Source organism: Monodon monoceros, unplaced genomic scaffold (genome assembly GCF_005190385.1).
Source record: "Monodon monoceros isolate NGI ecotype Baffin Bay Population unplaced genomic scaffold, NGI_Narwhal_1 Super_Scaffold_20, whole genome shotgun sequence".
Taxonomy (NCBI): Eukaryota; Metazoa; Chordata; class Mammalia; order Artiodactyla; family Monodontidae; genus Monodon; species Monodon monoceros.
In genome coordinates, this window is record NW_021703777.1 from 54,622,529 (window position 1) to 54,644,161 (window position 21,633).

The 21,633-nt window shown below is 32.0% G+C and overlaps 1 protein-coding gene across 1 annotated transcript in view; it reads left to right on the forward strand.

Moving 5' to 3' along the window:
• The window catches only part of TECRL (trans-2,3-enoyl-CoA reductase like), a 92,241-nt gene that overhangs the window by 26,916 nt on the left and 43,692 nt on the right, over positions 1–21,633 (forward strand). Inside the window, exon 3 of the mRNA XM_029235657.1 lies at positions 20,639–20,683. Within this exon, the coding sequence (XP_029091490.1) occupies positions 20,639–20,683 (45 nt within the window). The remainder of the gene's footprint in view (positions 1–20,638; positions 20,684–21,633) is intronic.

Sequence of the window (21,633 nt, forward strand, 5' to 3'; positions counted from 1 at the left end):
AAACATACAGAGTCGTACATTTTTACACCCCCCAAACTTACATTGACACATCATAATTACCCAAAGTCCACAGTTTACATTAGGATTCATTTTTGGTGTTGTACATTCTGTGGATTTTGCTAAGGAGCATTTTCAATACTTTTGGATTTAGTTGAACAACATTTCTTTTCTGAAAATAGTTAAAGCTCACAATTTAATACATCAAATTGTTTAACAATACTTGAGAGTAAAGTTGGTAGAACTGTTTTATTATTTTCATTATTTTCTTTCAGGAAAAATGTAGACTATTTGCTGAATACTTTTTGTGTATATGACATTATGTTAGGCATAATGAATAATCAAATGAAGATAGAAGACATCTTATTAGCCTTCAAAAAATTGCTCATGAAGAAGACTCTCTCTCTCTCTCTCTCTCTCTCTATATATATATATATATATATAATATAAAAATAAAACCCAAGTAGTCAATGTATATAAAATTTATAAATATTTGGGGAAAGCTCTATTTAGAATTTTTAATAGGAACATAAAGCAGATACAGGATGAAATAGAATTATTTGAAATATGCTTAGCCAGTTTAAAATTCTTGAGGCAGGTGAGTTTTGATATTTTGCCATAAAGACATGTAGGATTTGGATATGCAGAAGAGAACCAGAAATGCATTATAGTAGAGAAAAAAGAATGAAACAAGTGAAGTGTAGAGATTTGTTGTGGATTAATTCTCTAACTTTGAGCTTGGTAATTAAATTCTCTGTATATTTATGCCAATATTTTCTAAATTATTGAAAACTCATAATTTCTACCTTAGTACATATGTGAAAGATGTTACCCTGGTTATTTCAAGTATTTCCAGTTTATTTACATTCTAAATGCATTTGTTTTGTTAAGCTAGCAATTGAATTTCCATCCTTTAAAAGACTTAGTAATTTTATCTAGTAAAGTTTCAGAAAGTTTAGATTGTAGTAATAAGTGCGAAGACATTTTAAAAAGACTTTTTTGCTATAAAGCAGAAAGATACAACAAAATTATTTCATTTAAGTTAATAATGACAACGTAAGAATATATTATTTCTATCACTGTCTGGAAACAAGGAAGTTAATCAAAAGCTAATGTATGTTTAGAAAGAACGTGCAGTCACCTTGATGTGTGATATTATGACTATTTTTATGTTAGTTTGTATCTACATATAGACATAATTATACGGTGACTTAAAATTTTAGAACCAGATCTACATTTATGTGGTCTAGAGCCTTTTCTAGTAATTAGGAAAGTGAGGTGTAATAGCTTGTGAAAAATCCTAGTAACATCCAGTTTCAGAACTGGACAGTTGAAAATATGATGATTATATGGTTAGTTTTAATACCTGTATCAAGACTTAAGGATTTCTTGACCCCTATTATTTTATTCACTTTTTGAAGCACAGTTCTAAACTTTATCAGTTTTAAATAAATTGTAACTTTTTCTACTTTTTCAAAATTACCTTTACTTTAAAAGTATACCCATCACTTAAAGAAAAATAGTATTCAGAAGATCTTGTATTTATTATAGTGTATTTCAAGGACGTATTGGTCTTCAGGTTTTACAAAGTACAGAAACACAAAAACATGTTTTTCTGTATCACATTGCAGAGAAATATCTAGAAGTGAATTAAATTGGACATTATGCTTAATGCATTTGCCAAATGGTGAAAGGAAATTAAAAAATATTGCTAAATCTAACAATATGTGACTGTATATATAATGGTAAAAAAAATTGTGTGTTGATTGCCTTAATATTTCATGTTTTTAGCATATTTTAAGATTGACCAATATTGAATACTTTATTCAAATTCATAAATTATTTTAACATAAAAATACATATTATATATGTAGTTTTATATCTACAGTTGTTTTATAACTACAGTTTTGTAACAGTAAGGTTTTTACAGTTACTTCTTTACTTTTTGACACCAAATCATTTTTGATTAAGATGTTTTGGATGATGTTTATTTTTAGGCCCTGGAGGTATAATAGGAATTGTTAATCTTGTAAAGAAAAGAAAAAAAAAATATATATATATATATATAACTCTTATCAGAAGACTAGGTTTCCTGAGGGGAAAATTCTCTCTACATGTCGTTTATCTCTATCCTTTCTTCTCTTAGGTGTTCTGACTAAACTTGATTTCTTGTCTTCCTCCTATTCCTCTGACTTGTGTTAGTGTAACATTTTTCTTAGCTCTGTTTTAGAACTTTCTTTACTGTGATTTTTCTTGTCCTATAAAATGACTATCTTATGCTCTTCTAAGGCTCATAATTTTTCAGTTCTGCTTTGTTATGAGTCATATTTTAGATTACCTTGGTGACACCATAACAATCAGACTGGTGAAGAGGTAGAAAGGGGAGGAAACTACAGTCATAATATTAGCTGTTAAGGCAAAAGGGAAAGAGCAATGGTTTTCATGAAAAAGAGATAAAATTATAAATTATATATATGCATACACATACAAATATATACTTTGGCCTATTTCTCCTCTTTTTATTTCATGTACCAAAATGGTAAAAAGCCCTCAGCTGCAAATCCTCCACTAGTCTTTCTTTATCTCCATTTATTTATTCATTAACACTTGTAATTATCATTCTTGTTTGTATCTTGAAGTCTCTCCTGGAGAGCTTCAGTGATTTTCATACTCATGTCTCTATACACCACACTCTAGTCATTCTCATCTTCTCACAAAGGTCTCACAGAAGAATTAAACCTTGCTTTGAAAACTGAGATGAAAAATAAAGAATTATACAAGTCCAGGTGACATTCTGCCTAAAACTATGTGGATCTTTTTTTAAGATTTCAAGAGACTTAAAAAAAACTTCCCGTGGGCTTCCCTGGTGGCACAGTGGTTGAGAGTCCGCCTGCCAATGCAGGGGACACGGGTTCGTGCCCCGGTCCGGGAAGATCCCACATGCCACGGAGCAGCTGGGCTCGTGAGCCAAGGCTGCTGAGCCTGCGTCTGGAGCCTGTGCTCCGCAACAGGAGAGGCCACAACAGTGAGAGGCCCGCGTACCGCAAAAGAAAAAAAACAATATTACTGGAGATATACTTTTGCTTGGATGAGCAATACACATTCTCTGGATACATACCTAACTGTTTCCATAATAAAGCAATATTATATTTGTTTATTCATCAATATTTGTTGAATGTTGAAAAATATTTATTGAACATTTACCATGTACTATGCATTGATGTATTCATTATTGATGTAATACATTATTGCAAAATTTACCCTCCTAATTTACAGACTCAAAACAATACTTCAGAATGTCTTTTTTCCCTTTTCTCTATAACTCTGGATATTCACAGATATCAATTTTTAGTAATTAAGGATTGGAAAAACAATTTCATTTAGTATTAGATTCCATGTATTGGATCACTAGAGAAGTTTTTCATACTCTTGTTTGTGATTTATATGTATTTTTTCTGGATATTGCCCATTCAAGGTCTTTACCCACATTTTTGTTTATTCAGATATTTTTATTGCCTTAATAATATATGTCTTTATTAGTTGGTGTACAGGCCACAGTCACTGTTTTTTATTTTCTTCTGGAAAAAAATAAATCTTATAAATCTAAATTTGCCAATTACATATTTCATATTTTCTGTTTTGTGTATCTTAGATTTTTTCATCCTCCAAACATTAAAAATGTTACTGATGTTTTATTTTTACACTTGTAAGTTATGGTTTAGTTTTTTACATAAAATATTTTTGGTATCTGGAATATATCTTGGTATAAGAAATGGATATAGGATTCTCACCATTTCAATTGTCTTTGTCATTTTTAAAATTTTAGCTTCTACTCATATATTATATATAAATTTATAGAGCTATTTTCTCTCATATAGATATTTTATATATTTTCCTTTTCAAATATCTAAATCTTAGAAATTTAAATCTTAGAGAATTAATTCTACTTTAAAAATGTTCCCATGGCCATTTATTTTGTATCATGATTTCTCTGTTCTTTCATTCATAATTCTCAGAAGATAACTTCTTGACATCCCTTTCATTTATTTTTAGGGTTCTATAAATTTGAATTCTAAACATTTTCAGGGGCATAATGCTTTACAAAATTATAATCCCAATATTTATATAAATCAGTAATATTTAATTTTTAATAGTTACCAAATATCACCCTGAATAGCACTCTTATCTTTTCACCATATAGTTTATTTTATTTTTTAAAATAAATTTATTTATTTAATTTATTTTTGGCTGCATTGGGTCTTCATTGCTGCACACAGGCTTTCTCTAGTTGTGGCGAGCAGGGGCCACTCTTTGCTGCGGTGCAGGGGCCTCTCATTGCAGTGGCTTCTCCTGTTGCGAAGCACAGGCTCTAGGAGCACGGGCTTCAGTAGCTGCAGGAAGCAGGCTCATCAGTTGTAGCTTGTGGGCTCCAGAGCACTGGCTCAGCAGTTGTGGTGCATGGGCTCAGTTGCTCTGCGGCATGTGGGATCTTCCTGGACCAGGGCTCGAACCAATGTCCCCTGCATTGGCAGGCGGATTCCCAACCACTGCACCACCAGGGAAGCCCTCACCATATATTTTAATGAGTACTAGTTCTCTCTTGAAATGAGTTAGAATAAACTGTCAAATAAAGCCACACTGAAACAGCTTTTATTCATAGTACCATCTAAATGATTATAGGGTAGCATTATACGGTATTATATAAGTATTCTGTGCATTTTAATATACAGAATTTAGGGTGTGTGTGTGTGTGTAGGATTAGATGTTAGGGCAAGGTGTATCATCAATTGAGCATATTGTTAAAATATTTACCTTTTCCACCATAAAGCTGGGAAAGTATAGAGATGTTCTAAAGTCTTTTCAGAAAATTATGAAATGCATTTGTATGAATAAAGCAATCTTTCCTGGCTAACTTATTTAGTATAGACAAAAGATTTTCAGAAGCCCCAAATAATGTATATATAATACAAATATATTATGATTAACACGTTACTACTTGTTATATCTATATGTTCTTAACAAGAGAATATCTTAATTCCCTATTACAGTATCACTTGAGTCTAAAAGCCTATCTTGGTCATTTCTGAGCTGTACCAAAATAATGTAGGAGAGTCAAAAGTAAAATGATTTAATCTAAAAAGAATATTTTAGATAGACATATCTATAGTATAATTTGAGGTTGACTGTATGTTCATCAAGTAAAATTCCTATATTTTGTCATAATCCACAGTACATCATTCATCTAGTTAACTTTTAAAATTTAAGTCATTAAATTTTCTTTCACATAAAACTTCACCTTCTGTAAGATCCATGTTATTCTAGTTTACTACCTTTCATTCCTCTTTATTTTGTACTTACCTACATAACCGTTCTCTATTTTCTTTGATGGCTCTAGAATCTGACAAAATTTTCACCTTCATTCGAAGTTCTGGCATTTCATTGAAAATTACATCTAAAATAATGACCATCCATTATGCTAGTCCCAGAACTCCTTGATTTTCTGCTATTTTCACTTCCACTCTGCTTTAGCTACTTACCCCCTTATCAATACCATGAGATTTGTCATTAGTTAGAAGTTAATTTCAATATTTGAAACTCTGAACAAATCTTTTGACCATCTATTATTCTAAACATCTTGCTCTTTTGCTTCAGGACTTCCAGTTTCTGGAACTCGGGGAGATACACAGTCTCTAGAACACCACCTGTCTTTGGATTTATCATCTAGCTTAACATTGATTTTTTTTTTTTTTTGTACTTTACCTAAACTGCTCTCTTTCTGGTTGATCCATATCAAATTCTCAGCTCCACTGTGCAATCCTCTCTCCATATCCTTTAAATAAATGAGATTTATTCCTTTACTCTCATTCTCCTTATATCTTCAAATGCTTCCTCGTTATTCTTTTATCAAGAGTATCTGATAAATCAACTGACAAAGGATTAATCTCCAAAATTTACAAGCAGCTCATGCAGCTCAATAACAAAAAAACAAACAACCCAATCCAAAAATGGGCAGAAAACCTAAATAGACATTTCTCCAAAGAAGATATACAGATTGCCAACAAACACATGAAAGAATGCTCAACATCACTAATCATTAGAGAAATCCAAATCAAAACTACAATGAGATATCATCTCACACAAGTCAGAATGGCCATCATCAAAAAAATCTAGAAACAATAAATGCTGGAGAGGGTATGGAGAAAAGGGAACACTCTTGCACTGCTGGTGGGAATGTAAATTGATACAGCCACTATGGAGAACAGTATGGAGGTTCCTTAAAAAACTACAAATAGAACTACCATATGACCCAGCAATTCCACTACTGGGCATATACCCTGAGAAAACCATAATTCAAAAAGAGTCATGTACCAAAATGTTCATTGCAGCTCTATTTACAATAGCCAGGACATGGAAGCAACCTAAGTGTCCATCAACATGAATGGATAAAGAAGATGTGGCACATATATACAATGGAATATTACTCAGCCATAAAAAGAAACGAAATTGAGTTATTTGTAGTGAGGTGGATGGACCTAGAGTCTGTCATACAGAGTGAAGTAAGTCAGAAAGAGAAAAAAAAATACCATATGCTAACACGTATATATGGAATCTAAGAGAAAAAAAAAAAAAGGTCATGAAGAACCTGGGGCAAGATGGGAATAAAGACACAGACCTACTAGAGAATGGACTTGAGGATATGGGGAGGGGGAAGGGTAAGGTGTGACAAAGTGAGAGAGTGGCATGGACATATATACACTACCAAACGTAAAATAGATAGCTAGTGGGAAGCAGCTGCATAGCACAGGGAGATCAGCTCAGTGCTTTGTCCCACACTAGAGGGGTAGGATAGGGAGGGTGGGAGGGAGGGAGATGCAAGAAGGAAGAGATATGGGAACATATGTATATGTATAACTGATTCATTTTGTTATAAAGCAGAAACTAACACACCATTGTAAAGCAATTATATTCCAATAAAGATGTTAAAAAAAAGAATATCTGTATAAAATAGATAACTAATAAGAACCTGCTATATAAAATAAATAAATAAAACTTTAAAAATAATAAATAAAAAAGAATATCTCAACTTACAAACCACTTCTAGCAATATCATCACTCCTTCTTCTGTCCACCACTTAGCAGTCACTTCAAAATAGTTTTCTTTGTCAGCATGCCAAAGACCTGTCTAAGGTCACTGGCAGTTTCTGTTTTGCTGAGGCGGTGGATCATTTTTGGTCATGTGTAACTTGAACTCTCAGTTGCATTTGACTTAATACACCATTCTTCTCTTTGATTGTCTTCGTTTGTTTGTTGATTTTAACTCTCTGCCCATTTGATTTTAAGACATTATATATGACTTTTGTCATCTCTAACTTCTTGTTCCCAGACTCCTTTGAGGACCGCTCATCATTTTTTGGCCTCTTAAATATTCATTACTTCTCAAATTCTATTTTCAACAATTTCCCCTTTTTATTCTACATTTCTTTCTCTTATGTTATGTTCTCAACAATTCCCGTGGCTTAGAAAATATCACTAATGAATAAATGAAATCAAAACTGTCTCCTTCTTAGAACTTTCAACTGTATATTAAACAGCCAATCTGGCATCTCAATATCTTGTACATATTGCCGACACCTAAGAGCAATTCATTAGAATTTTGACACACACACCTGGGGGAATAGACTCAATCTGGAAACATTCAAGGTTTTTTCCAAGTCCTAACAATTGGTGAAAACTGAAAAGAAGTAATCTTTGGGACAATATATAATAAAATGTACTTCATATTAAATCATCTTGTGATATAAAAATGTCATTTAAAAAGTTCTAGGGTTTATTGACATGGAAGATTTTCACCTTATGAACTGTTTATCTGCCTTAGCTGAAAACTGTGTTTGGATTTCTCAGTAATTGTAGTAGTTTGATAATGAGAAGTCATATATATCCTAAGCATTTTGTTTACATTTGAAGCTATTGGGTTTGGGGAATGACAAATTAATGTAAACTTTCCTAATCCCAAAAAAGGTGAAATATCTCAATTATAAGAGCAACTATTTGTGTTTGTTTGTATATAGGTCTGGCTGTGCAGGCGTGTGTACATAAAGCCATATTACAAGTATATTTATTAAAATTCTTAGATTGTGTTCAGAAATTACAATGCGATTTTCTGAAAGAGGCCTCTGATTAATAAATAAATGACTACTACTGAAAAAAGTACCAATTTGATACCACTGGTATATTTGAAATCTGCAAATCACCGTAATTCTCATAACCACAGTTTAAGTCTTTGTAATTTTTAATCTAGATACCTGCATAGACTCCTGTTGGATACATTTTCTCATATATTGACCTGCTCTAGTATCTTGTCCTTACTACCTAACTACCTCTAGCATCAGGTTCAAGCTTCTTATAGCACAGAAGATTCTCATAATGTCCTCATACTCTGCGTGTATGTGTGTATGTTCATCTTGGTGGCGGCAAAGAAAAAGCTATTTAATGTATAATTTGAGGTGTGGGGTGAGGAATGTTTCCTTGGTTTTGTCCCTGTTGAAGAGCAACTGTGTTTTGACTGTGACATTATTCATACTCTATAATTTATTTGCTCTATTAGTTTCTGTAACTCTAGTGAGTTATTATATGATTGATAAATAGGATAATTATATTAGCATAGTGTGAAATTTATAATTGTTCATACACATTTTCTATGAGCATGATCACTTTGCACCACTGAGAAACAGTAACTTACTGCAACGTAAATAACACGAACACATGAAGAAGATGTAGGCAAATAGACACTGTATCACAGTATTTATTTCTTACCTGGCTCAATTTGCCCATGCACTCTGTCTTGGAAATGATTACAATCTATTTCCCCCTTATCTTTGTTAATTTCAGGAGTCACAAATCTTTCTTACACACATCACATCTTTCAATTAGTTGTTGAGAGTTTTTGATTATTTGCATGCATTATCTCGTTTAAGTCTCAAAACATCCCTAGGAGTTAGATAACTTTGTTACCCCTCCTCTATTTGTTTTCAAAAAATTTTGCTTAACATACGAGAAAAATAGGATTCAGAAAGGTAACTTGCTCAAGATAAATAAGACAACTAGTAGATTATAGTCTCAGGATTTAAACCCAGTCAATGTCCACAGACTTTTCAATTAACTAGTAACAAGACACTGATTCATTATACAGGGAAAAGGATTTATTATAAATAACTGATATTACATTTTATTAAAACTATGGTGCATATCTTCTGCCAATTATTCTTCAGTAAGAGGCCATGTGTTTATTCAAATCTTATAAATTCACACATTCCTCTGTGCCAGGTAATCTTCTAATCTCTCTATATAGTGGTAATACAAATGACTATAACTACCTATCCTCATGATGTTGCACAACAGTAAGGAGGAATGTATACTAAGCATCTTAATAGCTACATAAAATCATTTCAGATAGAAAGATCAAAAAGCAATGTAATGGGAAAAAGTAACTGGGAAGTAGTACTGGGGTCTGCTCATTCTGATAGTATAAGGGAAACCAGGGAAGTGATAGCATCAGAGGAAAACCATTCAAAAACTCAGATTCAGACACAGAGAATGGAATAGTTGAATACAACAAGGTTTAGCATTTTCTAAGTAGCGAAGTAGTTAAGATCATTGATTAGGTGTGATTACAATTATGGATACTGGAATTGAGCCTAGAGAAAAATTTAAATGTGGGAGAAATAAAAAACTTATCATAGTGAAAATAGTAAGATAATTTTTGGGAAGTCCTTGGAGAAGCAAAAATTATCTGAGCTAGAAATACTAACTTAATTAAATAGGAAGGAATGGTAGTGATGATGAGGAAGTAGGATGTTGGAAATATGTGTTTTGGAGGCAATGCATTTATTGGTGAGCATGAGACTCTGGGAAAGAGTGAGAGAGTAGACAGAGAATATTTGGATGAGTAGATCAAGGCACTAAAGGACAGGGAATTTAAGTGATGTTAAAATCACCTACAATGGTACAATGGTAAATGAATAGTGGTAGAGAGGTTGCTCTGAGTTAAGTCCTCAGTGACTTAGATGGAAATACCTGTGGATCATAGATGTCAACAAGAAGAAATAATGCTAGGTAGTAAAGTCTGTTGATAGGCATTACCTGAGGAGAATGGGGAAAAATGTTTTGGATTTAATAGCAAGGAGGATTCCTAATATACTTTTAGGCACACAATTGGGTTTGGCATAAAGAATAAATACCAGTTGAAGAAGATGCAGAAAAGTTTTATATCAAAGTAAGAAGATTGAGGGATTTTTTGAGTGGAAGTTGTTGATTTAAAAGTTGTTGCTGATGACAGACTATAAATGCCCTGAAGTACACTGGAGGATTCTGAGAAAACATGGAGAGGTGGACAGTTAGGTCTGATTAGTTGTTGTACAAAGCCAAATTGGGAGAAGTGTCACTCTGATGTTGGATGCTCTGAGACACTTGAACAACTAAATGATATCTAAAGTAAATGGGAGTATAGGCATGATGATCAATCCTGGTGGTTCCTTAGAAGTATGGTGGGTAATTACGTGAACAAACTGGTTATAAACTTAAACCAGGGAAGACAAAGAAATAGTTCAGTTGTGCTCTGTATGCTCTTCTTCCTGTCCCACATTTTCTTGCTTTGTGCCCTGTATTTTACTGTGAAATTGGCTTGTTACTTTATGTCTCTTGCTTTCATACTCTTTATTTTATAATTCTGAACATTTGTTTATGCAGCTTTTAAATATTTTTAGAACCATGTCTGTTTTCCTACAGAAGGCTTGCTTTGTGGTTGCTGATTATACAGCATTATAACACTTTGTCTTTCTTACTTGAGAACTTTGTAATAGCAAACTCTCTAGCAGATGCATTTTCTTTTCAAGGTCAGCAAAATTTATACACATTGGTTGATGCTGGTTTGAGTGTTAAAACTTGTTGTTATTGGGTATAAGATAGGAAATTGTCCTCTTATTTTTCAGATACATAAACACTAATACACATAATTTTACTGGTTTCCTTGATTCCATTTTAGCATTTTCACTTAATTGCGTAGGTGGCATTTATGGTGTACAGGGAATAAAATGGTTCATTTATTTCTAGTGAAGTACTATAAGGAAGGAATCATTTCTCACAAATAAAACAACTGATTCAACAATATTAAATCACCAGAAAGTGTTTTAGTACATCAAGGAAGGGTTTTGTATGATACTTGGTGTTTATTTCCAATGAGAAAAGAAACAGAATTCATGTGTTTGCCCATTTGTTCAGGCTTTTAGGTTTTTACTGTTTGGAAAGAGTATAAAAGTACTACTAAAACAATGTAGCTAAAGTGATAATTCAACGTACACAGGACATTCTGTAATGCTACCGTGTTTCCTATTTAGCATTCCATGGCCTGGTCAATATTTCCTGTCCCTTAATTTTGTTTTGTACACATGAGAACTTCCCATTGGAGCAGGGCTTTTGCTGGACAGGAAAGGAGAAAGTTGTGTACATCTCTGGATGCCAGAATAAGGAAAATAGTTTGCCATTATTAAGAAAAAGTTTGGATTCCCAGATGTATAAAATTTTACTAATAAAACTGCTCAAAAAATTTTAAAAACCTTTTATCAAAATCTGAGATTAACTACTACTTTTTACATCCTTCTTAAATTTTATAAGGTATTCAGAATGCTTAAATCCAAAGAATACTTTCCACTTTGTACATTATTGCTGTCCAGTATTTTGTTTTTGTATATGAATGTAAATTATTACTTATTTATCATTATTAATTTATATATTCAAATTATATAGATATTCTGCTATCTTATATAAAACATCTACTTATGTGCTAGTTTCTTTGCTCAATATTGTTTAGTTTATCTCATCTCAGTCCTAGAATCAATTTCTTTTTCTCAAAGTTGATCCTTTGGATGTTCATCTACTAACAGACAACAAGGGTCTATTAATGGTAAGATTTGTGAGTCTAACTAATAACGTTACTATTTTATATTTCCTTTAAAAAAATACTCCATTTGGAAGCTATTTGGACAATATCTCTTGTTGCCATCATTTTGAAATCTGTTCTCAGTCTAATTGCCCTTCATGAAATTTGAAAATATCAAAAAATGTGAGGTAATTAAAGACTCTGGATAAAATTGTATGTCTCCAGAGATTTACTTTTGCTTCTTCAGGCAGTAGGGCTGGACTTTGGAACTTACAGATCCCTTGAATCCAAACAAGTATTAAGATGATTCAAAATTCAGCTTCATTCTTTGTGAGAACTTGTGTTTCTGATTTGTCCTTATTTTGTGATACCGGTTGAAAAAGTGGGCTTTTACTAGGACTTTTCCTTCTTGATTGAGAATAAAATCTGCTTTTCTGTTTTCTCAGGCTTGTGAGTCTGTGGAAAGCCTTGCTCAGCTGTCTCTTTCAAAATAAGCAGATATCCTGGGAGGAATGTGGCTTCAGTTGCTGGGCTCAGCTTTCTGGAATTCCCTTTCTCCCAGATATTAGCTTCATAATACTTCATTTTTGTTATTAACTCTATGGAGATTTTGATAAAATATTTTGCCATACTTTCTTAGTTGTCCTCAATAGGAAGAATTGGGTAGAACATATAGTTTACTATTGCAGTTAATGGAATTCTTTGTATATGCTTAAGGATGTATGGTTTATCATTCAATTTTCTATTTCTTTTAATGTTTTTTATATTTTCTTATTCCTTTTAATTTTCTACTTTTTGAGTAATTTCTTCTGGTTCATCTTCCAATTGACAAATTCTCTCTTCTGCCTCGTAGTATTGACTATTCCATCATTCCATTACATTTTTATTACTATAAAATTAACTGTTTGTTTTCTATAAATTTTATTTGGTATTTCATCAAATAAAACTCTAAATGTTTATAGTGCTATATTCTTTTCTCATGTTTTTGATTCCTTATTTTACATCTTTACTCGTTTTTTAATAAATTTAGGTGATTAAGTTTATGAGACACTTTACATATCTGATGCTCTCTGGACTTAATCTTGGTCTTTGATCATTTATTGTATTATATGTTGCATTTCAAATGTTTATTTTAAAAAGTACTGATGATTGAGTATATTAATTTGACTATTCATATCATAAACATACCTTGGAAGGTTTATTTATTATCAGTGTGAATACACTGAATCATGATCATGGAAATATAGTTTCCAACCAAATGCAATCATTGACTATGGAAAGTCACAAAACTAATCATCCCTAAATGGAATCCATCAGCTTTGTTATCTGCTATTTTAATTTGTTATTTTTAGGGAAATAACATACTTTCTACAAAGTTACATTTACTTCAGTGCATGTATTGAAGATACACACACATATTGGAAGGTAAATGATTCAATGTATCTTTTTAATTTTCCACATATATTTCTCATCTGACCTTTCCTATTTTCTTCTAATTAGTTATATATTATGTGTTAATAAAGTCTCTGCCCATGAAATACTCCCATGCTTTTCCAGTACTCAGTCACTTCAGCCTTCTCTGAATTCCAATGTCTCTTAAAAATGACATTGTAAAATATCTTATGTGCATCATTCTGAGTCATCAGTTGTTCTTTTTAATTTATAAAATACTGAAGAATGGTAATCATGCCATATAGATTCTTATAGTGTATAAGTGGGCACTTAGTATGTATTAAATATAATTTATAACATTGCAGTGCATTTCAATTCCTGCATTAACAAGAAGACACAGATAGGGCTTCCCTGGTGGCACAGTGGTTGAGAGTCCACCTGCCGATGCAGGGGATGTGGGTTTGTGCCCTGGTCCGGGAAGATCCCACATGCCACGGAGCGGCTGGGCCCGTGAGCCATGGCCGCTGAGCCTGCATATTCAGAGCCTGTGCTCCGCAGCAGGAGAGGCCACAACAGTGAGAGGCCTGCGTACCGCAAAAAAAAAAAAAAAAAAAAAAAGACACAGATAAATGATCATATATTTGGCAAACTTGCAATAAGTTTCCATCCAGAGAGACTCCACAGATTATGCAATACAAACAGTGATATGCCATTTAAACCATTTATAACTGACATGATTTTTTTGTCCTTTAAATTTGCTACTGAAATGTTTCAATTTCAAAGATATTAATATGCATAACAGAAAAAAAGATAAGAGGAAACAAGAATTTACTTCAATATTTATAGCAGCATTATTTACAGTTGCCAAGATATGCAAGCAACCTAAGTGTCCATCAACAAATGAATGGATAAAGAAGATGTGATATAGATATATGCAATGGACTAATACTCAGCCATAGAAACGAATGAAATTTTGCCATATGCAGCAACATGGATGGAATTGGAGGGTATTATGCTAAGTGAAATAAGCCAAACAGAGAAAGAAAAGTACTGTATGATATCACTTATCTGTGGAATCTAAAAACATACAACAAACTAGTGAATATAACTAAAAGGAAGCAGACTCACAGATATGGAGAACAAACTAGTGGTTACCAGTGGGGAGACAGAAAGGGAGAGAGAGGATCAACATAGCGGTAGAGGATTAAGAGGTACAAACTATTATATATAAAATAAGCTACAAGGATTTATTGTACAACACAGGGAATATAGCCAATATTTTATAATAACTATCAATAGAGTACAACCTTTAAAAATTGCAAATCACTATATTGTACATTTGTATATAATATTGTACATCAACTATATGTCAATAAGAAATAAATAAATAAAATAAAAGTCCCAGTTAAAGCTTAGAACAATCAAGGCATTGAGGAATAAGAGTGGCTACATATATTCATTTTCCTTTCCTTCACTTATTGTTTTCCTTTTACTACACTTTGACATGCTATTTACTGATTTAAAAGAATCAGAAAAAAATAAAACATGGTATATTAGAAAGTTTAGTAAATTGGGAATTGAGAGTCTTGGGTGCTAGACCAGACTTAACCATTAAATCATTGATTTAATTTAGGCAAATAATTTCATCATACTTGGCCTTATCTTTTTCATTGTTATGATTAATAGTAGATATATTTTGAAGAATTTTACAGTATGAATATTCTATGATGAAAAATTTTATGTCTGCTTATTATACATACAAGCATTATGCATGTTATGTAGTTTATGCTTATTATGCCAATTATTTTTCTTAATTTAATTATCTTAAGCAAGGATTAAAAATATATATTATTAGGATGATTGACAAAACCTGATACAAAGTTTCAGGTATTCATTTTTTAATAATACGGAATTATTAAAAAATGCTTTTTTGAGAAGTGATATGTATCTTAAAAGTTTTTCAGTCCACCTCCCCACAAAATAGAGGAATTTATGCTACATTATCTTTTAAATATTCACATTACACATATCTATGAGAGGAAGCCAGTGGTTAACCACTTTCAATGAAATTCTTACCTTGCACAAATACTCTTTCTTCCAGTTAACCCTAAAGGTGTTTTTAATAGTCCTTGTCTTTATCCTGCTTAATAATTTTTCAGTATTTAAAAATTACTTTCATTTTCCCCTAAATCTTTTTCTTTAGATAAAATATATACAATGTTTCAGAATCACCTCATGAAAAGCAGCATTTCAAGACCCGTCATCATGCTTGATGTTTTCAACAAATGGCCTCTTGCCTGTTATCTTTTCTTCAAAGTGTTGTGTATAGATGTATGTTCAAAACTCAGATCTGGTGTCATAGAATTTAAGCACAGGAGACTACTACCATCCCTTTTCTGGAAAATTAATTTGTTTATTTTACCTCGTGCTTATAGTTCCTTTAATTTATTTCTCATTACACTCTGGTTTTATTTGCTTGCCTTACAAGGTTATCCTGAAATTGGATGCCATTTGAAATGCACTTAGCAGCTACAGGTTCACAATTGTTTTTCAATTACACTTGCAGTTATTTTAGTTCATTTCAGGAAATCATTTTAGATTAAATCAAGTTGATTTCATAAGTTTTAGAGATTTTTTTAAAAAATGTTTCTTTCCTATACGATTTTAATGGCCTTCTAATTATGTTTATTTTAGCATTTATAGTATTACTGTCATTTTCTGGGGTAAGAAAAAAGTCTACTGAAGGTGAAATGCAGTGTTCTATGCTCAGAAATTTACCATCAAAACCTCTTCATCAACTATTGATGATATCCTTCCTTTATTAATTTTCATATAGGGAATGTCATTAAGAGATTTTGCATTATATTAACTTTTAGTACATATTCACATTATGCCAGACTTTATTATTCCAGATAGAATTCTAAATGGTTCCTTTGTATTAATGTCTTGTTATTCATCTATTCATATAACTATTTTTTCCATTTTTTATATTTTTAACCTTAAAATGAATCTGCATTGTTTTATATATATATACACATAGTGCTTTTATATGTACTTGTATTTGAAAAAAGTAAATATATATAATATATAACATATTTATATTACATATAAACACATTAATTATCTGTAGTTCACTTTTCAAGTGGGTTATTGAAAATAACAATTAATACACTTTAAATTTATGATGCTACATTTTTGAGGCTTTATTACCTAAAGGTTTTGTTGACATGTCACATATTTAGTTTTCTGAACATTTCAAATGTATTTCCTAATATCCTGTATATACCAATTATTTAGAAAATATGGGCCTTCTTTGCTTCTTCCTCTCTGGAACTGTCATCCCCCAGATTAACTCTGACTGCAACACTTGTATCTAGTGGTAGGTCACAATGAACAACCCAGACAAATTCACTTGTTTTCTCCTACATGCAGTTATGGAATTTTGAGGCACTGAACTGAGCCGCATAGAAACTTGTACAACATTGTTTTATCTTACTTCTGCTAAACTCTTGAACACAGCCAGCTCTGCATAGCATATTCTTAAGAACTGCATTCTATTTCTCTTTACTCTTCATCCCATCTCACCGCACCAGCCACAAAGCACCCAAGATGTAAACAACAAAAATAAATCACTGCTTTCTTTCCCCAAACGTCTCTGTGGTCCGCTATGAATATTCCACCATGTTAATTAAGTGGTTTCTTTAATTAATCCTTAACTGTTCTCAGAATTTCTCCTTCCTAGTAGGACTGGTGATCAAGAAAATGGTAGAGGTTAGGGGGCAAGTTTTACCTAGAGTCTTATGTAAGGGAGTCAAGTTCTAGGTCATGAAGGATACTAATTATTTCTGAAAAGTTCCTACAGTACTTTTTCTTCTAAATTTCTCCTCTTTCAGTATTAATATGACACATATGTTTCATTTAAGTATTCAATACCATGTGTAATCAAGAACTATCAAGAATAATTTTAATACCTTATAAACTGTACCACACTAAATAATTTAATCTATGCATGCTTTAGTCTGTAGGTTGTAGCTACTAATTGGCTGTATATTTTCATATACACAAAGATAGAACACATGCCATCAGTGAGTCAAGAATAAAATATTTCTCTATTGCTGACTTTTGTCATTTCTAAAATTGAATACCTGGAAATATGAATGGTGCATTTCAGTTAAAATTTATACTGTTGATCAATATTCTATAAGAGGAATTCCAATCATAATAAAATGATGGCAGTCAACATGTTCTTAGGTTAAAAGAAAGTAAGGACAGGCATCTGGCATATATACTTGAGTGTATGTAGCTTATAACATATTTTAGATGATTTATATCCAATATAATTATATTATTGCCCTCTTCCTTTGTGTTTCAAAATTTTAAAACAAATCTTTTTGAAGAAAGAAAATGTTCAAACCTTTAAATCTGTTTTATTTATCTTACAGGATTTAATTCAATCACTGATGCCAATTTTTATAAAAAAGCTCTATAATACAGAGCTTTAGGAAATATATTTTATTTTATAATAAAATACAATATATATATATTAGATCCATATGATTCAGAATAAAGAATGAACATTAATCTTACAAAAACACAAATGTATCTCTACAATTTAAGTTATTGAAACAAAAGTTCAAGAAACAATACTGAACCTGTCTATCCAGAGTTTATCCTAATATATGACATCCAGTGCCATGACAATCCATTTCTGCTTTATTCTATTCTATTCTACTCCTTTATATAATGCTGAGAATAACATTAATTCTATTTTTCAACTTACTAATGGGTCACAACCAGCAGTTTAGAAAACCCTATCTTATTAAAATAAATATATTTGAATTACATGCATACATTACTTATTTAGGATGTTACTACATAGTGATATGAACACTTCCATTCATCAAGGATAGAACGCGAAGTCATGCCTAGAATATGACAGGAGTTACACAAGTCAAGTACAATACCTTAAGTAATTTAAGATACTGGCAGATGCATTAGATCTACTACATAGTCATAATTCAGCTGAGCCAGTTGTCCAAGTTCAAATGTACTCAGCATTATAAATAATATTCTAGACCATTCATATATGAAAAAAACCTTGTACAACATGGGTCCTTTATCCTTTATAAACTGTCTTTTTCTCTGCTGTTCTTCCAGCCTATTCCATCTCACCCCAACTATCACAGAGCATTTCAGAAAATGTATGTTTTGCTCTTTGAAAAGATGACTGAAACTAATCTATAGCTTTAATTAGGCAGGTATTAATTCTCTTTCACTAGGACACAGTATTCAAAGATCACAACCATTAAGTGCAGGGTTTATTTCATAAGTAGATTTATAGTTTATCCTTGTTGAGTGAGTTGGAAGGACATGGTTTTCCCTGAAGGTGTTTAGAGCTTCTGACTCCTCTGACTGATCATTGTGGATTCAGCCAGTATTGATTCATCTAGTTCATAGACATATCTATTTGCCTAGAATGATAGACTAAGTTTTGAATTGGCATTTCCACCATTAAAGGCATCATAAAGTGCTATTAAAAATGATGTTTTACATGAATATTGTTAAAATGGACAGAACTTGACAGCTTATGCACACTAATCATAAGTGCTCAATGACTATTTGTCAAATATAAATGGAATGTCATAAGTTTTGTCTTTTCTTCAATATCCATAATTGGAAACAATTAAAACTGTAGACATCTCTTTGCATTTGTTTCCATCATGCTTCTTTGGCAGCAGATTTTCAGTATGAATAATAAAGGTAGCTATTTATAAATGCTTTTCAACAGATAATGTTAACATGCATTTCAGAACAACAAATGGCTATATAAATAATAACAATTATTCGTAAATACAAAACAAAAATAAAGTCTCTTTACCTGCATATTTTCTAATTAAAAAAAATCAAATGTCAGAGTTAAATGTCTGTGTCTTCCTCATTTGCCTCGCTATTACTAAATTTTGTTTAGATATAATCCTAAATAGCTTTTAACTTGTGATTACAAGTTTTGACTTATGAATTTTTTGTCCATGAGAACTTGCATGTATAGTTGTCTTTTTGCAGTAAATTTAGAAAGAATTGATCCCAATAGTCTAGTTATGCCATGTTATCATTAATTACTCTGACACTTTAGAAAGTAATGTTTTGAGAATGAAATAACAACTGTGGAATATTCTTTTGATGATTTCTTCTTTTAATTTATTTTTTATTAACTGAATGTGCTTAAAATTGTACTTCAAAGTTAAGTATTAAATTTTCAATAGAGACTTTAAAATAGTAACATAGAATTCATTTTAAGAGAAAATAATTATATTCTGGTAATTGTGAACCAACCTTTTTTTTATGGCAGTGTGTAATAAAGGTATTTTGATTTTCCTAACCAGATAGAATTTTTAGTAATCTATGTATTACTAATAGTAGTATAAGTAGAAGATACTAAAGTGACGATTCTGCTATAATTAATATGCCCATAATACTTTAAGTCGATGGTATATATTATTCTGATAGAATGTCTTACTCCTGATAGAGAAAATAACTCACTTTCACATGCTAATGTTAAATAAATCTTAAATGAAGTCAGAGTTCTCCAGTTTTAAATGAAGATGTTTAAGATTATTTTTTTAAGAATAATTTTCAAAAAGCACACAAGTCATAGGTCACTTATTTTAGAACATGTCCACAAATTGAATGCAACTACTTAAAAAGTCCTCAGATGAAAAAGCAGAAAAACACCACTCCTAAAGCTCCCATCATGCTTTCTTCCAGAATTATCCACAGTGCTTCTCAGCACCCTGCAAAGGATAACCACTATCTCCATTTCTGGCACTGAATGATAATTTTTATTCACTTCCTGAGATCTAATCTGTCTTCCAATGGAAACTATTGCTTTTAAAATGTGTTTAGGGCTTCCTGGTAGCACAGTGGTTAAGAATCCACCTGCCAATGCAGGGGGGCACAGTTCAAGCCCTGGTGTGGGAAGATCCCACATGCCGCAGAGCCCGTGCGCTACAACTACTGAGCCTGCTCTCTAGAGCCTGCAAGCCACAACTACTGAGCCCATGTACCACAACTACTGAAAACTGCACGCCTAGAGCCTGTGCTCTGCAAGAGAAGCCAATGCAATTAGAAGCCCGCACACCTCAACGAAGAGTAGCCCGCTCTCACCACAGCTAGAGAAAGCCCCTAAGAAGTAATGAAGACCCAATGAAGCCATAAGTAAATAAATAAATAAATGTATTTATTTAAAAAATAAATAAATAAATAAAATGTGTTTACACCTGTGCTTACAATTAAATGTTATTTTTCATTGAATAGGTCCAAAGTGGTACCCTTCTCGAGTGGGCCTGCAGCTAGAACGTGGTAAGAACCAATTTCACGAATCTATTTGTTTAATTTAGAGTCCATTTGCTGTCTCAATAGATAATATTTATTTATCACTTACTAAATGGCAGGTATTGTAATAAATACTTTAAATATATTATCTCATTTGATCCTCCCAAAAAGGTAGTGTTCCCCTTTTATAGGCAAGGAATTTTAGTCTCACAGAAATAAATTTCACACATTCACTGTCAATGTGTATTGGAGACAGGATCTGAACTAACATCTGTATCAAAAGTTTTTACTGCTATATTCCTGCAATCTACTGCTTCCTGATATATTCTCAGGGATACAGCTTAGCTCTGTTTCCTTTTTTTTTTCTATTTAAAAACAGAATAAGGGAGGTAAGGAGGAACAGAATGAATGAATTATAGGGAAAAGTATTGTATCCATTAATAACCCTCAAGTATTTCAAAATTTCAAACCCTATTCTCCATTCAGAAAATTTATAAATATACACACTAAAGCGAATCCTGTTTAGAATCATTGTTTTTGACATTGCATCAACTTGACCTTAAATTTGGACTTGTTAAATAAAAGCTGTGGGTAGAATGTAAATTTGGGGGGGCTACTCAGTTCAGGTCCATGATAGTAAGTCTACAAGAGGCATCTATTAAGGAATTTCAATATCTAACTTTTTCCATTCAATTGTGAACTGAATTTTATTTTTCTGCAGTTTTTGCTTTTCCTAATATTCAGGGTATCATTTCTTAGATATCACATTCACTTAAGGACAAATGATCATTTTCTTGGATTTCTCTAAGATATTCTGTTTTCATTGTTATCTTAAATATTCCATCTTTCTGTGAGACATCTATGTTGAAAACATAGGAATCCACATCATTCTTAAAAGTCACACTTTCTTAAGGTCTTACACTTTTCCAAACTCAATTGTTCAAGACAAATTCCCATCTGGCTAGAGTTTAAAAGAG